This window comes from Emys orbicularis, chromosome 22 (assembly GCF_028017835.1).
Source record: "Emys orbicularis isolate rEmyOrb1 chromosome 22, rEmyOrb1.hap1, whole genome shotgun sequence".
In the NCBI taxonomy this organism is placed as follows: domain Eukaryota; kingdom Metazoa; phylum Chordata; order Testudines; family Emydidae; genus Emys; species Emys orbicularis.
The window spans coordinates 14,347,481-14,367,514 of record NC_088704.1 but is presented as its reverse complement, the minus strand read 5'-3'; the positions used below and the strand labels follow the sequence as shown (position 1 = coordinate 14,367,514).

General features: G+C 48.7%; 1 protein-coding gene across 1 annotated transcript in view; it reads right to left on the bottom strand.

Annotated features, from left to right (window-relative positions):
- The window catches only part of SAMD11 (sterile alpha motif domain containing 11), a 180,795-nt gene extending 177,702 nt beyond the window's left edge, over nucleotides 1–3,093 (bottom strand). The window contains exons 1-2 of the mRNA XM_065421263.1: nucleotides 2,607–3,093; nucleotides 243–334 (exon numbers count right to left, since the gene is read on the bottom strand). Of these exons, the coding sequence (XP_065277335.1) occupies nucleotides 243–334; nucleotides 2,607–3,078 (564 nt within the window). The 5' untranslated portion in view covers nucleotides 3,079–3,093. The remainder of the gene's footprint in view (nucleotides 1–242; nucleotides 335–2,606) is intronic.
- Nucleotides 3,094–20,034: the final 16,941 nt, after the last annotated feature.

Sequence of the window (20,034 nt, the reverse complement as noted above, 5' to 3'; positions counted from 1 at the left end):
TTGGGTTAAGCACTGCTTTGCCCAGCTGCTCTGTTTGCAACCTCCCCTTCCTCTGACATTTAACAAGACTGCAGCTATGCTCACAGTGCAAAACAGCACTTTGGAGAAGGCTCAGTGACTGACATCCCTAGCCCTTTAAGATCACAATTCCGTGATTACAGAAGGAAAAGAAAAAAATTAGGGGGAAAAAAAAGAGTGGGGAGGAGATTTGACTAAAACACATATTTTAGCAATAATCTTACCACTGGAGACGAAATTCGACACCCAGGGCAATCACAGATTGGAGGATGTACCTGTAAGATTCCTTTGGACATAAGAGTCTTCAAACTTTTCCCTGGATGCAGAGGAGGAGAAGAAAAAGAAACAGCACTGGTTTAAAAAATAATAAAATAAATGGCTTTGCAGAAAAAGCAACTCGGATCTTTCCATGCAAACTCACAGAGCCCTTCTCTTCCCGTTCCCACCAGTGCCCACCCGACATGGCTCATGCTTGTACCTTAATTGAACTTTCCACCCTGTAGAAATCGGGAAGAGAACCACCAGCGCAGCCCTCATTAGCTTCCCTCTAACCTTGTTAAAAATGTTCTCGCAGTCTGGAGAGATGACTAATGAACATAACAACCAAGCGCTCCAGCCCTGCATGTCCACCCCCTTCCCCCAACCTCGCACACATCACCCCGGTGCCGTTCTGGGCACGGCTAAGGGATGCATTTGCAATTAAAAGCAACGGAGGAGATATTGAATGCAAACCACAAGGCAGTCCGAGACAGCTTCTCCCCCGCCCTCCCCCTTTCCTCCTCCATCCATTTAACCTCAGTCCTCCTGACTCACCCCAGAGGGACTGAGATTTCCTGAAGACAGCCAGGAGCCCAGTGATAAAAAATGAGGAGAATAATAATAATTAGAGCGGCCCCTGGAGTTATTCCCCTCTTCTCTGGCGATCAATAAACAAGGCGAGGTGTCAGTCACCTCCTAATGGCTCTTCAGACCCCTGGGCTGACACCTCCAGCTCTCAGCTAATTACATGTCACACTGACTCTGTCTTTCCGCCTCTTCCCCCCACCCCCGCCGCCTCCCTATGCAGCGCGTCCAGGGAGAGCCAAGTCCTCAGCTCTCCACCTGCGGAGACACCAGCCGCTCCTCTCCGCCGTCCCCGGGTTCTGGACCTGCCCAGCTCGGGTCCGGCTGCGCCGGGGGAGGTGGGCAGCTGTCAGCAGAAGGCAGACCCGTTGGGGTCCCGCACCACCCAGCTGCTGGGCTGGAGGAACCCCCCGCCCCCTCCTCCCCTGAGGCGCCTTTCCTCATTTACAGAGTGACAAGCCAGCACATTTCTGCTTCAAGCACTCACAACTTCCAAACTCACTCCCCCCCTCTTCAAACAGACACACACACACACACACACACACACACATGCAGCCAGGTACACAAACACAGAGACAACTACACACAGACAGCCACTACTATACACACAGAAATAACAAGAATACACACACACAGTCACAGTTATATACACAGATACCACCACCCACACAAACGATAAAGACAGCCACAACTATACATACACAGATAACGACCCACACACACTGCCACAACTATACACACACACGGATAACAACAATACATAGACACAGAAAATCACAATTATACACACAGATAACGATAAACACAGAGACAACTACACTCTTACACACACACACAACTGTACACACAGAGAGAGAACTACACACATAGGACAACTACAGAGACAGCCATAGTTGCGCGCGCACACACACGCACACAAACCACAACTATACACACACTGCTCACACAGCTCTAAACAGAGACAACAACCACAACTACACAGAGAGAGAACCACAACTATACACTCACACACACATAGCCAGCCATAACCGCATACACAGAGACAACCACAACTATACACGGAAGCAGAAAACCACAACTACACACACGCACCCCCCCCCAAATGAAAAATCTGCCCCCCACCCCGGCGAGCACTTACTTCACCCGAGCGCTGCCCGCTCCGGCCTGCACCCCAGCAACAACCGCCCCATCTCGCTAAAGCCATGCCGGCTCCTGGGCTGTTTCCGTTCGTCAATTGCAACCTTTTGTCAATTTCGCAGCGCCGCGCACCCAGCAGCCTCCCGCGTTGCCCTCGCTCTGTGTGGCTGTGTCAGGTGCGGAGAAAAGTGCCCAAACCCCACCAAGTATAACTCCCCCCCTTTTAATCCACAGTCAGTTGTACGCGCTGGCACAAGACCCAGCTCCCCTCACACGTCTCCCCCCAACCTTCCTTGGTTCAGCCTCTGCCCACATTGAATGAAACTTCTTCAGCAGGATGAACTCCCCTTCCCTCCCTCTGTGCGATCCCCAAGCTCCCGTCCCCCGCAGGAGAGCCCGGGATCGGGGGGATCTGATAGTTGGAGGGGGTGTCACTAAAAAGAGGGGGGCAGGGATCCCAGAGGGATCCCCCACTGCCAATGCTCACATGCCATCAGCCTCCCTCCCGCTTTCACAACGCCTGGCTCTTTGGGGAGAGGGGCGTGCGCGGCAGACAGCCGTGCCAAGGGGCACCCCTACCCGAGGGGCAATGTTAGCCATGCCCTTACCTTTGTGCCGGATGCTCCGCTTCCAGTCCTTGGCGGTCTCCCTGCCGCTGACAAACTGGAACTCGTTAGGGGTGAGCCACTCTCCCCGGTACCGGATGGAGGGTCCTTTGCTGCCCTGGCATAACTTACTGATGTAGAGCAGCGCCTTGTTCTCGCCGCACTCCACCTCGATGCACGGCTCCCCGTTGTCAAAGAAGGGCTGGAAATCCGGGATGGAGGAAAAGCGCTCCAGCATCAGGTCCTCGGGGAGGTGGTGATGGGGGTGGTGCGGGTGGTGGGTCTCGGGGAAGCCCAGGTAGGCACGGTGGTGGTGGGCAAAGATCTGGTCGTAAGCCGGAGGGTGGGGGGTCACCACCGGGATGGCCGCGGCCGCTAAAGGGGCCAGATAGTCAGGTAAGGTCTCCATGGGCTGGTTAAAGGCAGCCAGGGCCATCTCCTCCCTGTCAAGTCGCTCCTTCTTGATAGCAGGCATGGTGCCGCTGCGCTCCCGGTGCGCCCTCGCCTCTCCAAAGCACAGTGGCTCTGATGTCTCCGGTGCAACTTGCCCCCGCTCTGGCTGGAGTTTGGATGAAATGCGCCAGCAGTAGCAGCAGCAGCAACAGCACCTTTTGCGCTCGGGTGCAGGAGGTGGCGGGTAGTATCCCCCGGAGGAGCCCGCTAGCAAATCTCCTCCGTTGGCTCCCCAGCACAGCTGTCTGGGATCCCTCTGCCACCGAGAGGCTAATGCACCGTAGACCCGGGAGCCGCTGTGCTGCTCACAGATCTGCCCCTCCGGACTAACACCTGACATCTTGGAGAGGTCTCTGCTGCCGTAGACATTATTTTGGTTTAAAACGCTTATTGATCCCCCGATCGACCCACCTTCCTACCACGCGGGAGGATTCCCCGCCACACGGTCCCTCGCCAAAGGAGACCTGGCTCCTTGCTTTCCTTTATTGAATAATGACAATTAAACCCCGCGCCCCCTGCCCTCTCCTGCTCTCCCTCCCCTCGCTTGCACAAACTGGACAGCGCTGTGGGTCCCAACGCGCGCCCCCTCCCCACTAGTTTGACCAGGCAAGAGAAGAAGTTTTTCGGGGCTGCTCCGCTTTCCCCTGCAAGCTGCAGAGCCGCTGCCTCTGCTTATGGCTTTATTAATGACCGGTCCTTACTGTGATTAGAGTCCATTTCCCCTCCTGGCTAGAATAATCATAATAAAAGCCCAACTGTGCCACCACCCTCCTAATGAGCTGCTGCCACTACATGGCGTATTCTCCCCCCCCCCCCCAGCGCACTGCCCCTGTCCCGCAGGTCCCTGCATGTGGCGGGCTGGGGGCGCGGGGCTCCCCCTCCACCCCGGGACAGACAGACAGAGGGCGAGGTTCTCAGAAGTCACACAATGCAGTTCGGAGACTCTGACCAAACAAGATTTCCCTTCGCCGCCGCTTCTCTAACTTGGCCCATTTAAACAGCACAGGCGCTTGCACACACACACACACACACACACACAAACAAAAAAAAAAGAGGGGGGGAAAAAAAGCAGCAAACGCTCACTCCTGGAGAGGGGGGTTAGCGACGGACGACAGGCTGGCTCCATCGCCCCAAACGGAGCGTTTCTCAGCCACAAGGGTGTGGGGCTGGTTGCAAATGCCTGGTGCCACTTTGGAAAGTCAATATGCAGCCGTATGAATGAATGGGGGGCGGGGGGAGGAAATCCTCTGGGCACTTACTATGTTAAAGGCGTGAAGACAAGGGGGAAAGGCACACACTACAACCTATATTCATTTTTCTCTAGATCTCTCTCTTGATACACACTGTACAGTTTTACACTAGTTTAGAGACTTTCTTGCAAAAATCTATATCCTGTAAAGGGAGGTTAGATCTTTCCTTCCCCATGAGGCAAGAGACTTAATATAAATTAACCTTAATATAAATTAACTATGAGTCATGCTAGTCAATCATGCCATGAGTTCTTTCCCAGCTGTACAGTCTCTGGGAAATAGCCACAGGAGATTATGATTGAGGACTAAGTAACTTGTTCGTTATGGTAAATGTCTTGTATAGGATGGAGCAGGTTCCCTATACTGGGGTGCAAAGGGGCAGTGGGGTGCACTATAACAGGAAGCCTGAAGAGGACTGATGTGCTATGATGGAATAAGCGATCAAGAAGAGAAAACAATCAGAAATGATCAATTTCCAGCATTTTACATTAAATATGCCCAACAAGTCTTGCAAGGTAAGTGACAGAAGGGGACAGCTCCCTGACCCTTAACCCCGCCTCAGTAACAAACACTCTAAGCTTTCTATCTACATATATCCTTTTATTGGGGGGGGGGCTGAGGGATAACCCCAGACTAAACGTACTCTGCTGCCAACAAGATGTGTGTTCATTGTTAGGACAATCAACCTTCAGCAGAGTTAAGGGGGCTAAGTGGAGCAGTTCCTAAATAATAATCATCCTTTGCACTTGTAGAATGTTCTTTAAGTGAAGGATCTCGAAGCACTTCACAGACTTGGGTGAATTAAGCCTCACAGCACACCCGTGAGGGAGGTGCCATTATGTCCATTTAACAGACGGAGAAACTGAAGCCCAAAGAGGTCAAGACTCAGACTGTGAACCCCTTACTGGCATGAGGGAGCAATCTACCCGCACAAGTAATCCGTCCCACTGTAACTGCTCACCAGTGCAGGTAAAGGGTACATATTCTGGCTCTAAGTGATTAGCCCAAGATCTCATGGGGGTGTTTCTGCCCCCTTGCTCACAGCGAATAGTACCATGTTCTGTGGGTAATGCCCTATAATCAATGGACTGCTTGTGTAGAAAGAACCACTCCACCTAATTAAGGGTAGCAGAATCTGTCTTATGGTGTCTCAGTGGTAGAACTGGGAAGGGAACCCGGAAGTGCTAGGTCTCAGTCTCCTCTTGGAGCTACTTGACCACAAGCCTTGTTCATAGGATCGTGCTACAGTTTGTTCCCCAAAGATGCAAACTTTGGAACAATTTTCACCTACAACACCTTCATGCCATGTAGGCTTGGCTTATCTGGAATCGAAATTAGCACACCGCAATGCACTGAAACCACGTCTCCATGATTCCTCCAGGAGGGCGCACAGGACTACCCCCCTCTTTACAGCTCCCAGACCCTGCTGACCCAACTGCCCTGAATTCAGACTTGAATACCCTGCCCAACAGCACGCTTGTGTTGCCATCCAGACAGCCCTTAGCAAACAGCTGTGATGAAACCCTCCTTAACTCTGAGACCTTTTATTTACCTTAAAAAAAAAAGTTGGCTTGCCAAGGGGGTTTTCCCAGTACTTATTAGCACCCTCACTTTTCATCTCTGGAGAATTTAATTCAAATCTGGGGTTAGTCATAAATGAAATGAATGTGGCAATCTCCGTTCTAGCCCCTATATGGAAAGACATCTATAGGCAGATGTTTATCTGCTCATGGGTGTTTCATTCCTGGAAGAGCAGACATTGTTGCAGGCCACAACTGAAGTACTTTGGTTGTGTTGTGCAGTGGCTCAGCAGGGCTTTGAGCTCCCACACAGACCTGAGGTGTGCTGGCAGAACTGGGGGAAATATGCTCTCTGCCTGCCCACACTATACTTTAGCCTGTCCTATCAATCTCTCACTCTCACAAGCACCATAATTTACTACTGAATGAATCCTTCTGACCTCCTGCCCAGCTCAACGAAAGCACAAGAACACCTGCTGGAGTCCAACCGTCTGGATGGCTGAATTCAACAGTGGGAAGCCTGACGTTGCTCAGCTCTGGCCTCCGCAGAAGAATTCTCAGGGTTTAATGTAAAGAGATTCACCAGATCAGAAAGATATTGACAAATTCACACATACCAGAACAACACAGAGAACCACATACAAAGAAGGCGCAACTTGCAAATGCTAAAACTAAGGAGCTGGAAAATATTTGGAAGTCTGGGGGCAAGATTCGTCCTGTAAACCCCATGTATCAGTGTGGGGTGCAGTGTGCAGGAGGGATTCGTTCTTGGAGGAGGGCAGGTAGGGTTTACACTGTTGGCATCTTCCCAGGTTTCACCAAGTGAGGTCAGCTTTAAAAGGATGATCAGAGCTCCATAGGGATCCCGCTGGCAGAGGCTGCCTGAGGCTATGCTGAATCAGGGAATCCTCCAGGTGCACCTTCCTCGGCAGGTACAGCCCACTTTTGGGGCTGCACTAACCAGCTCTGGTCTTGCAGTGGAGTAGAGGTTGTGGGTGCCTTGCCCTCCTGCAATCCCCACTCAGGAGGCTCTTTGGAGCAGGGACTGTCTTTTTGTTCTGTGTTTGTACAGCACCTCGCACAGCAGGGTCCCGGTCTATGACTGGGGCTCCGAGGTGCTATTCCAATACAAATAATATTACATTTTCCATTGCCAGGATCCCTGCATCCTGGAATATATCACTTAGGGCTGAATCAAGCTCAGGGTCTTTTATTTCTCTCTCAGATCAAATGTGCCAGACAAAAGTGCAATGTTTTAGCTATATTGTAGACCAAGTTATGAGAAGAGATGGTCTTGTGCTTAAAGCACAGAACTGGAAGCAAAGAGACCATTGACTGTCACTGACTTCCTGCGTGACTTTGGATTTACATGCATAGGGCCTCAGTTTTCCCATCTGTAAAATGGGGATAATACTTTCCTTAGTTTAACTGGTTGTTATTATTTCTTTGTATTACAATAGTACTTAAGAGTCTCCAGCTGAGATCAGAGATCCATTGTGCTAAACCCTGTACACACACCTAGTGAGAGACAGTCCCTGCCATTAAATAGACAAGACTGACAACAGGGTGCGAGGCGAAACAGAGGCACAGAGGGGTCAGTGACGTGCGTAAGTTTACAGATTAGATTAGTGGGACAGCTGGGAGTAGAACCCAAGTCTCCCAACTCTAATAATTCCTATCTAGCACTTGTCATCAATAGACCTCAAAGTGCCTCCCAATCTGTAAAATATTTATCCTCACAACGCCCCTGTGAGGTCTGGCAGTGCTATTACCCCACTGCATAAATGGGGAACCGAGGCACAGAGAGGCTAAGCGACTTGCCCAGGATCACACATGATGGCTACAGCAGAGCAGGGAACTGAACCCGAGTCCTAGGACAGTGCCTTAACCACGGGCCACACTTTCTCCCCAAAGGGAGTTGTGATGCTTACATCATTAATGACTGTGAAGTGCTCTGAAACCTTTGGATGGGAAGTGCTGGAGAAAGGCAGAGTATTCGAACCATTCCCATATTTATCCCTGGAGTTGTGACTCAAAGAGATATCAACACCTTCTCTCCTTCATTCCTCTCCCCAGGTCGCCTCCATAAAATTACCTTGACAGTATCACACAAGCTATGGGAAGCATATGTTTGTCCCCGAAACATGCTTTTGAATTGCCCTGAGTTTACTGAAAGACAGGAGTAAGACCAGTCCAATAACCATGACACCGCTTCCCAAGCCAATCAAGCTTCTGCCTGCCCCAGAGGACGTCAGGCTGTCTAACAGCCAAGACTCTGGGCTTTTTATCTTTTGTTGCATGCCAGGTGTAGCCCTGCCATGTGATGCTCTGTGTTCACTGCAGCATGCAAGCAGCCCAGCAGTGCTGCCGAAGTCACGCTCAGTGGGATCGGTACTGGAGGTAATGCTAGCCTCAGGCCAGACTGCTTCATTATGGGAGATATTTTGACAGCCGGGCAGCAAGAGCAACAGCAGGCAGGGCACAAGTGGGACTTCTGGGGAAGGGGTGTGGAGATATTGAGAAGGGTTCTGCTGTTCAACCTCACACACACACATGGGAATGCTGGGTTTTACCCTTTTAAATCCAATTGAGACAGTGGTAAATCTTTTACACCAATTTATTGGAATGAAAAAGAATCACTGATGGATACAATGAGATTTTTTCCTTTCCTGTTTTCTGAAAGAGGGTCAACACTGACATGAGGTTACTGCACCAACCTGAACCTGTACACTGCAAACGCCCCCGTCTAACACACATTTCACTCTGATTGTGCATTTCACATGCTTTCCCAAGAACAGCCTGGTACAGCATGCGTGGCATAAGGAGATCTCGCCTCATCAAGCTCTCTTCACACAACACCTCCTCCAAATTCGCCTTCCCTAGAAAAGTCATCTGTAAGCCAGGAGACTTAACCCAAAGATTTAGGCACTCCCAGCTATGAGAGAATAAAGTGGAGGAGGGAGGGCAGTGATTTATGTGAAAGCCACAGATATTATCTCTAAACTATCTGCTCCCTCCCTCTAAATATCCAATAACTCCCCAGGCAGGGCATGCATTTCCCGCCCCACCCCCCCGGATAGTTTGCATTATCATTCACTAGGGGTATACTGACCAATGTCGGTAGCTTTGGGAGCCTTGCATGCCATTAGACAATGCCACACTAAGAATTCCACAGTTACAGCACCAGAAAGTTGGGATGTATTGACAGCATAGGCACGACTGCATGGGTGCTCTGGGGCTGGAGCACCCATGGGGAAAAAGTGGTGGGTGCTGAGGGTGCCCACCGGCTACCCTCCTATCAGCTCCCCTCTTTCCCCCAGTGCCTCCCGCCTGCCCAGAGTAGGGTGACCAGATGTCCCGATTTTATAGGGACAGTCCTGATTTTTGGGTCTTTTTCTTATATAGGATCCTATTACCCCCCCACCCTGGTCCCGATTTTTCACACTTGCTGTCTGGTCACCCTAGCCCAGAGGCCCCACTGATCAGCGCTTCCCCCTTTCTTCCCGCGCCTCCCACCCGCCGCGATCTGCTGTTTCGCGGGGTGCAGGAGGCTCGGAGGGGAAGGCGGAAGAGTGAGGGTGTGGTGCGCTCGGGGGAGAGGGCGGAATGGGGAGGGAAGAGGTGGAGCAGGGGCAGGACCTTGGGGGAAGGGGTGCGGTGGGGACGGGGCCTGGGGCAGAGCCAAGGGTCAAGCACCCCACAGCACATTGGAAAGTCTGCACCTGTGATTGACAGAGCACTATCTTTGAAAAGTGCCACAGGTGGGCATGGTGCAGACATATTAGCAGACAAGAGGTCTGATTCTCCTCTCTTGCATACTGATTTAAATCAAGGATAACTCCACTGAAGTGCAGCTACACTGGGGGAAGTGGGGGTCAGAATCACACCCGAGGTCTCTATCTCAAAAAGGTTAGCATCAAAGGTCATGATCCTGCTTCCATTAAAATCTCCACTGACTTCAACAGAAGCAGGAGCAGGCCCCGAGTTTATTGTGAAAGCTACCAAATGACATTTATCAATCAATCCATCAACTCAAGTGCTCCTTCTCAGCCAAGCTCTTTGAGAGCAAGGAACTTGGCCACATTATAAGTTGTCTGTGTGATGTAAAAGACTTTTATAACAGACACCAGTGGAATAAGGAGCCCCATATTAAGGCCAACATTACACTAGTCATTGTCTCTGAACAATCACTCTTGTTGAAAGAACCTTCTCCTCTACTGCTCCGGCCGTGGGCCACACGCCCTGTACTTCATTCTGCTTCTTCAATCCGCTTCCTCTTCTCAAATCCCATCCTAAAATGCATCTTTTCTCCCTGCCCAGTGGCACTCTTTCGCCGATTAGCTTTGTAACTGTACCGAGAGACCCGGGATATCAAAGCTGTGATACAAAAAAAAGAAAAGCCTGCTTTTTTCCCCCTTTTGCTTCAAATGCTCACACTTTGTACCACTCTAATTTGTGCTATTACCGAGGAAAAACACATTGTGTCAAATACCATGGCAGAAATGGTCACAACGTGTGAATCTGAAGCTGGACGCTGTCCCAACACTTGTAGCTCACTCACCCCCCTTTCCCTTCCTTCTTTCCTAAAATCACGATTATCACAACAGGATACACAGGCAGCTGTGTATAGCTGGAAGCTATTGCTGGGTTAGGTCAACCAAAAGTGAGTGAATGTCAGTAAGAAGATAACATTAAACAACCTGTCCAAATTAATATCATAAAAGGACTAGTCATGACATCCTCCTTAACTCTCTCTCTCACACACACACACACCATAAAAGAACAAGTCACGGCATCCTTCTTAACACACTCTCTCACACACACCGACATGTTCAGTGGTCTTGTCCAGACAAGGATAAAAAGTGTGTTGTTGGAACATGTTAGCTAGCATATTGTAACTTTCATGTTGGAAGAGTTGTGTGTAGACATGGTACACTGCTTTTAACATGTGCTAAACTGGTCAAATGAAAGACTGTGGGGAGCATAATTTGACCAGTTTAGCACATGTTAAAGGACACACCGCTTGATCTATAGCAGACTTTCCAAACATGTTAGAGCTAACACGTTCTAGCAACACACCTTTAAATCCTAGTGCTGGTCTATACTGTTTTTGTACTGCTTATAAGTATGTAAGTTTAGAAACTGATCTTGTTAAAGTGGTACAACCTCTTAGTAGCTATGGGAATAATCTATACTGATAAAAGCATTTTTATACCAATATAACTGCATCCACACTAGCAAGTTGTACCACCCTAACTATATCCATTTCTAAATCAATATGGTTATCGCAGCACAAAAGATGTGTGTGGATTAGCCCCTAACCTAGACAAGGCCACAGACACACTCCTAGAAACACACAGACATTCTCTTCTATATAGGTACATGTATACCACATTCAGACATTCACAAGGATACACATGCAGACACAGTCACACACATGCAGAATCACACACAAATACACATGTATACTCTCATGCAGAAGGTGTCAAGTATCAGAGGGGTAGCCGTGTTAGTCTGAATCTGTAAAAAGCAACAGAGGGTCCTGTGGCACCTTTAAGACTAACAGAAGTATTGGGAGCATAAGCTTTCGTGGGTAAGAACCTCACTTCTTCAGATGCAAGAAGAAGATGCTCCCAATACTTCTGTTAGTCTTAAAGGTGCCACAGGACCCTCTCATGCAGAAGGCTCTTGCAACAAGAATTAAGGTTCAGAGAGAATGGGGATATAATGTCCTTAATATGGGGCTCCTTATTCCACCAGTGTCTGTTAAAAAAAGTCTTTTATATCACACAGACAACTCACAATGTGCCCAGATTGCTTGCTCTCAAAACCCAAACTTGTACACACACAGAGAACCACACCCACTCACATGCAAACACTCATTCACACCTCCAAGATTTGGCACAGGGGCTGGGCCAAGTCCATGGTGATCATGTTTAGTTATGGTTTGTTTTTCTTTTCTTTTAAATCTTACTTTCCCAGAAGAGAGATTCGTTCAAGTAAACCTGTTGCCATGGCTACGGTGCAATGAAGAGCTTTAATCAAACAAAACTCTGATAAGATGTAAGAAAAGAATAACGCAAACATAACAAAATAAAAGGAATTTCCAAAAATATGTAAACAGGCATTTAAACATTTGAACTTCTGCTCACGATGATCTGAGTTCTGCGTGTGTGTGTGTGCGTGCGTGCGTGTGTGTGTGTGAGAGAGACGTTCTGTAACTAGTTAACATTGACTTCTATTTGTTTCTTGGACTACAAAACTAACTTTTCTGCATTCGATCCTTTTAAATACCAACATTTTTAAGTGTTATCCTTGCTGGATTTTTTCTCCCTGTTGCTTTCTTTATTTTACGGTATGTCTACACTGCAATTTAAGGTGTAATTGTAATGCACGTAATCTAGTTTGCATAGGTAACAACAGCAGGGAAGATGCAGCAGCATGGGCTAGCAATGCAAGTATATAGCCAGGCCCCTGGTGGAAGCTAGCCTGTGCTGAAGTCCGGGCCGCTGCATCTGCATTGCTCTTGTTATCCGTTCTAGCTATATTAAAACTAGCACAGGTATGCCTATCCACACTACAATTACACCTTACATTGCAATGTAGCTGTACCCTTAATCAGCTGCCAGGCTGAGAGGCTACCAGATGTGACATGGTATCAGCGCTTGGCTTTCCTGGGTACAGTACTAGGGCAGACGGGGGTGGAAAGGCAGAAGAAAAAGCACTTCATTTAGTCTTAGCTGATGCTCATCATTGTGTATATGTTGATGTTCATGAGGATTTGTGTATGTCTGTGCGTATGTACACCCCCCTCATTAGTGTTTGCATATTAATGTGCATGCACCTCATCGAAGTATTTATTAAGAGAAATGTCTAGCAGAGTGAAAGTAGCAATCTCTTTAGCTAGGCTTTTATCCTGTCACCATGGTATCTGAGTGCCTTGGAAGTGGCAGTCAACAATCCAGAGTCCTAATTCCTGGCTATTCTGCCTCGTTGCGTGACCACGAGCCAATCACTTAGCTTCCCTGGGCCTCAGCCTCCTCCACCTGTCAAATGGAGATACAATTTCCCTTCCTGTGAGGCACAGTTCATTACATGTTTGCAAAGTGCTTTGAGATCCTTGCATAGAAGGTGCCAGAGTAGGGAAGAGGACAGAGATGGACTCTTCATTCTTAGCATACATCTGCACTGGAGCTGGAGGTAGAATTTCCAGCACAGGTTATTTTTACCCATGCTAGCTCTGATCAAGCTGGCACACCTAAAACAGAAGCGTAACTGTGGTAGCACAAGTGGCAGGATCATAGTCGGGCTGGCTAGCCCATCCCACCGCTGCAGCTACACTTCTATTTTTGGCACATGAGCTTGCTCCGAGTTACCCTTAGAGTTAGAAAGGCTTAGAAGTCAAGGGCACATAGCCTGTTTGCACTGGAGCAAACTGTGACTCTCTATGAGTTTAAAAAGCTGGGATGGGGGTAGATAAAGAGGGGGGGACATAATTTCCTCATTGTACCCCCTGGGATGCTCATTTTCCCAGCAGGAGCCCGGATGTGGAGGAGAGAGGGTCGAATATTCATTGCCATGCCCTGTGAGAGCAATAATAACAGGAGTACTTGTGGCACCTTAGAGACTAACAAATTTATTAGAGCATAAGCTGTGAGAGCAATGCGCATCTGAAGGGCGGAATCATGCTGGGGCAGATCAGAGTGATGCAGTGGATGGGAAGGGATGGCAGGAAGGTAGTGGAGAGGGGTCAGGATGCTGTAAAAGTTCGCCTCATACCATGCCAGGGCTAGGGCATCTGTGGAAGAAAATCACCCATCACATTTCCAGTTCCAGAGATCAATCATCCCTACACATTTAGCGGTTAAAACTGGGAAGAAAACTCTGGGGAAATTCAGCCGCAGTGGTTTGAAAAGCTGTCAGCATCTCTGCTCCGTACCATCCCAGACACACACCCAGACCCAGGGGAAAATAATGAGCCTTCACGTCCCAAGGCTGTAAATCTCTAACATTTTATAGAGGGATTGTACTAGGGGGATACTGCCAAAGAAATGCTTTGTCAGTGCCCTCCCTTGTTAGATGACTACAGTTCAGACATTGTCTGTGTCCACATGGCTCCTCTGTCACAGGCTGTCAAAGCTTCTCTGTGGCTTCTCTCTTTTGACAAGGCCCCCCAAGCAACATCTGGTTCGTTCTTGGCAGAGATGCCATACTTTCAGAAAGCAGTTTTTTCTTTTTCTTTTTTCCTCTTCCCCCCCGTCTTCTCTCCCTCCCTCTCCTCTGTTAGAGGTTACGTACGCCAAGGATCACATTAAAAGCGACATGGCCACTGAACAGTTCTCTTGCAAACCTGTAGAAATGAACTCTGTCACCAAATGCGGCAGGACAACCTGGGATGCCCAATGTGGCTTGAAAGTGACCTCTTACTGGCTGTCCTCTTAACTTCACAGGGTGCATGGGCTGAAGTTTCCTCTTTGCCGTGCACACATACCACACCAAGCGATGCTGTGTGCATGCACAGTGCAAGCCTGACACAAACTACACAGGTGCTGCCATCACAAGTCACATATTGGCACCCTGACATGCACTGTGCACTCATATGCAGAGTATTAGAGCTTGGTCAAACACGGCAAAAACTATGCTCATACAGTTCCTAATGGCCCTTCTGTTTGATCATGCTCATGTCTCCCTTTAATGGATGTCTGGGAATGTTTGGAGCATGGTTGTTTTTCACAGGAATACCTGCATTACCCCGAACTAGGGGACTGGTGAGCAAACAAGAGTATTTGCTATTCACTGTCTGCGTAGTTCTCTGGTTTTCTCAGGTTCAGTCCTCCAATCAGGGAGCAAAAACAAGTGACTTGTGACCAATCACATACTGCAAATGGCAAATGCTGAATTGTCAGAGGGAGTAACTTTGATGACCAATGCATGAAATCGTTCATCCAAACTATTTAGCAAATGCTCACAAATAACTAATCTATTCACAGCGGGAGAAAAGGGCCTTGTCTGTCACATGACTTATTTACAACCACCAGCTCTACTCTGCACACAGATATCCCACACAAACCATATTCACTCATTGCACAAACATGTGTGCTCCACTCATGGTGCCATGCACAAGCATATACACATTACATACACATCACATACATTGCCCTAAAGTAAATCTAATAAATGCACTGTAAAGACTGACCAAGTTTTAAAAGGCAGTTTGCAAGTATAATGGGGAAAAAAGCATTTTGAAAATTACGCTATTCCTACCGCTAGTCTGTTATCTATAGCACAGAGTTATCAATGGCTGCCGATAAGGACATGGAAACAGCTGCAATAGTGTAGTGACCAACACACAGCAAAGCAGTGACAGACCGGCACCGAGGGTCACCCAGCTGTTAGACGTATCCATATAAAGATGCACAGGCGCGCACACAAAATAGACACTGCATAAAAAAAGAGAGTAGGTCTCCCATATTTTGTGCACTGAGAAAGCCTGGAAGAGCTAAAATATCAAACCCATACTCCACGTATATCAGGTTGTGAGATACAGTCTGCTGAAATCTAAGCCCAGCTTTACGGGAGCAGTCATCAGAATTTCAGTCGCTAACATTTCAACCATATGGTGGCCCACGTCCCATCCCCAGCAGACTAACAGATGTGCCAACAGCTGAAGGGGCAGGGAGCTCTGTCTTCAGGTTCCATCACACATTTCATCTTTCACTAGGCAGGAAAGACTCAGAACTAAGTTAGAGCCGTCCTATGGGGGGTGGGAGGAGGGGGAAATGGTCACCCAGGCAGACTTATCAAACCAACTGCCAATACATCAAACATACAGACATTTCTTACATCTGCCGTACATTCAGGAGCAATGTGATTTTAACCATGTACTGTGGGATCAAGGTTAAAGCAGCATTGACATTAAAATCAGACGTATAACATAGTTTAAATACACAAAAGACACTCAGATCTACCTATCCACCCACTCTTAAGTTTTTCAAGGTGCCTGTATATAAGCACTTTAAAACAAAACGCTGATTAAGGTGCAGATGGGAACATCATAGAAGGCTGATATAAAATTGGCTTGAAAAAGTAACTGAATTCATTTATAAGTAAGATATTGCTTTTAATTAGCTTTAATTTCCAAAGAAAATAATCTTTACATATCCATAAATTACTGCGCGCAATCCCCGCCCCCCGCCCAATCATTAATACCTGTGAGTGTTCAGCTGGTGTAACTTGTGAGTGACAATACTGTACTGTATTTCACTGCGAGAATTCCTACTGTTCCCAGATAGTCACTATTTTAATTATAACAGCATTGACCCTGTCAGTGCTCAGTGAAAGAACATGGGAATCAAGTCCCATATTTGACTAATCTTCAGACTAACAAGAACCTGTTGCAGTTACCAGCAGAAATCCTATATGTATATAGTTAGTCTGTCTCTCTGTATAAAGGCATATACATTCATAGACACACACACAATGAAATGTATTCAAACAATCTGGGCCATTCACTCCACTTCATTACAAACAGAGGGTCATTCTATTGACGTTAACCAGAGGGTAAACCCTGGGAGCTGTGCACAGCCTAGGTAAATGGACGGGCTTAAGGGAGTTCTGTAGGATCTGGTTGCAGGACACAATCCTCCCTCCGGGCTACACTATGTGGAGCCGCCCCATGGCTGCTTTGGTAGCTACAGCAGTCTTGGCAGGTCCTCTAATTACCCTTCCATGTAGTTACAGCTCTGCCAGCTGCTGTCCCTCCCTAATGCCTTGGGGTGGAAGGAGTCCCCATGACTCACTCCCCCTGCATTGGCTCCCACAGCTTGCCTTCTTCACCCCATCCTGTTGCGTTCAGGACCATCGGCACACATGGTGGGCGGGTCAGGCACTGATGTTCAAGAAACCCTTGGTGTCGGAACCCAGCCAGCCCTGGAACCGTGACATGTCACAGATGGCATTTTTCCGGACCTATACTTCTATTTGCAGAATGAAATCCAGGGAAAAGGGGATTCTCAAACATTCCATCGTCGTGATTGTATAGAGGAAGCTCCAAAAGAAACTCTGAAATGTTTTTCAGCTAAGACATGAACCTCCCACCTTTATCCCCCTCCTGGGCAACTAAACTCAGAACTGGCTTGTATCTTAGGAGAGAGGCTAGGTGGTTCTCTTCTCTCTCCATGCAGGAAACAAACATATTGCCTTTAAATCCCCCTTTCCTGGAGACTTTATTGTTACATAAAAGCAGCAGCAGCACAGGGCCGGCTCTGGCTTTTTTGCCGCCCCAGGCAAAAAAGCCTCCGCCCGCCCCCCCCCCCCCCATGGGGGGGGGCGGAGCCCGTGGGGGGGGGCGGCGAGCCCCGGCGGGGGCTCCGCTCTCCCGCCGGGGGGAGGGCGGCCGGAGCCCCGGGGCGAGGGTGGCGAGCCCCAGCGGGGGCTCCGCTCTCCCCGGCGGCCCGAGCGCCGCGCCGCCCCCCTCCAGGTGCCGCCCCAAGCACCAGCTTGGTTGCCTGGTGCCTGGAGCCGGCCCTGCAGCAGCACCTCCTATTGTAATAACATTATCTTTGTCTCCTGGACAATATGGTAAAATATTTAGCCCTGCACGGTTACAAACAAGGCTGTCCCACAACAATATCAGTTCACCTTGCCTCCAGCATGAAGCACCTGCTTGACATACAAAACAAGGTGGGATTGCTGCGCTGGTTGGAATATTTTCAGTGTTTTAATCCCATTGTTGGTAGGATGTACACAGCAGGCTGATGGAGTCTTTCCTCAAGCCAGACTCTTGCCAAAGGCCTGAGTGAAGGACCTGAGGATGAATGCGAAGGGCCAGGTCACTTTTACTTTTATTTAAGGAGAAGAGAATATTTGTGTGTCATTCTGAACTCCTCTTGCCCCCCAAACCCCTACATGTTGATGGAAGATGTCAGAATATTTAAATCCTGGAATGGTGAGCAGAGCCCTGGAAAGCAATTAAAGGCCTCGCCTCTCAGATCACGGAGGGGCCACAGAACCCAGACCTTAACTGAGAATGGGGGGGGGGGGCAGGGAATGAACAAACAGGGAAGGAGGTATAGGTCATAGGGCCAGAATGAGGGAACGAGAAGGGGAGAATGAGCAGAGAACTCTGATGATGCCCAATGCTCCAAGGAGAAGTCCAAGGAGTCAGTGGACACCCTCCCAGAGAAACTCTGATCTGATGTGTGCACAAAGGCCCCACAGTCAAAGAGAACCCCCCTTTGTCCAGCTTTCTCCTATCCTGGAGGGTGAAATCCTCTATTTTTCCACAGAGTATGCAGCAGTACACAAGCTTCCCCCACACCGTCGGGCCAGCCACGGGACCTCAACACTGCTCTGGAGGAATTGCCTTTAGTGCTGTGACAGAGGTTGGCCCCCTGTAGTCCAGTCAATCCTTAGGTTCTGTGCCAACAGGGGACCAGATCATCAGCTGGGGTAAGTCAACATAGCTCTGCTGGGTCCGATGCAGTTAGACTGATTTACACTGGCCCAGGGTTTCCGGTTAGTGCCATAGTTTTGTTACGTGGACGCTTGTCCATCGGGAACTGGACTTTTTGTAGCCACTGACCAGCCTGAGAGGATAACCTCTACCAGTCACTACTTCCATGGCCAATTTTAATGCTGTGTCTCCTATTACTGATCCCCTGAGCTACCCAACCCTGCCACGACCTCGTTTGCTATCTGCCAAGTGCTGCACTGTTTGTTCACGTCAATAAGATTCACAGTCTCCATTTAAAATCAAGGTGGGACCCACAGCATACAATGCCCCAAAGAGGCGTGGGGTGGAGATCCAGGGCCTGAGAAAGATGTCCAGGGGAACAGGTAATACTGGCGGTGGATGGGAAGAATAAGATAACAGCATTTTGGACACAGGGGTCCTGAGGCTGAATGGCGCGGGGGGCTCCCTCAGTTCCCTTTGATTTCAGCAGAGGCTTACCCAGGCAGCCAGCACCTCACAGAATCAGGCCAATGGGAAGCGATGAAAATGCCCCTACGCTCAGCACCCCATAGGCACATGCTGGGGCATTCAGCACGCTCTCCAAGAACGGACACGTACTGAATTATCATCAGCAGGGGGGTTCTTTGGAGGTCTCCTATCCAAGTACAGGCTTGGCCTGATCCTGCTTAGCTTGTGATAGCAGACAAAAATCACAATAGTAACTCCCTATTATCTCCATTCCCGCTGCTTCCCTCTCCCCACATGCAAACACACACCAGCGCTTCCCATTATCCAGCTCTGTCCTCACTTCAAACTGCCGACTGCATCAACAGTCTGCCCATCTCTGCACTAGAGCTCCGAAGGGGCTCCAGGAGCCAGAAAGGTGCTATAAAGCCTAGGGAAAGCGCGGCTTAATGAGCTACTAGACATGGCTTATGTCTCTGGTGCATAGAGGTCAAGTGGTACTATGCAAAAGAAAAAATGAGATTTATGGCCATTCAAAAATGTTTGTTATTGTTTAAAACACACATATGCACGTATCAAAAAGCCCCATATGAAAAATGCAAGCCTCAGCCTAAAAAATGGAAAACAAGTGTCCACTGATTAGCAAGACCAGAACTACTCTGCCTTTGCCCGCACCTCTGCCAGCCAGAGCTGAAGTTTCTCATAATTTTGCCAGCTGTCACATTCCTCCTAAAGATGAGCTCATGCTGCCAGAATCGGGGGAGTGTTTGAATTAAGGGTTTTGGTTCAGTGAATTACATTTGCAAAATTTGGGTCCAGATCCAATTTTGTATTTTGGACCCCACCCCAAATTTCTGCGGTGTTCAGATCAGACTTTTGGTTCAGACCATCTCTAGTCCCTGGGAAAGGCAGCTGCTGCTGGTTTTATTCTCTCCCCAATTCTCGTGATTCCGCAGGTACTTTTTCCATTTGTTATTGTGCCTCATCAAGTGAACTCAAAGGGAAGGCAAACAAAATCTGATCCCGAGGACTGAGACGGCCCCTGCTCTCTCTGCTCTGGTTCAGTGCTACCTCAACACTACGCAGGTTCTACGTGTCAAGGTCTCCTCTGGATCAGCAGTCCTGAAAGGACACAGCTCAGTGCAATGCTCAGGGTCAGCATCAAAGCAGAATTGACAAGAATGTGTGTGACTGGATGAACACAACTTTTTCTTCATTTTGAAGTCAGAGGCTCCACGATGCCAGAGTGACTGGACGTTTTGTGCATTTGGGCTTAAGTAGAGGGGGTT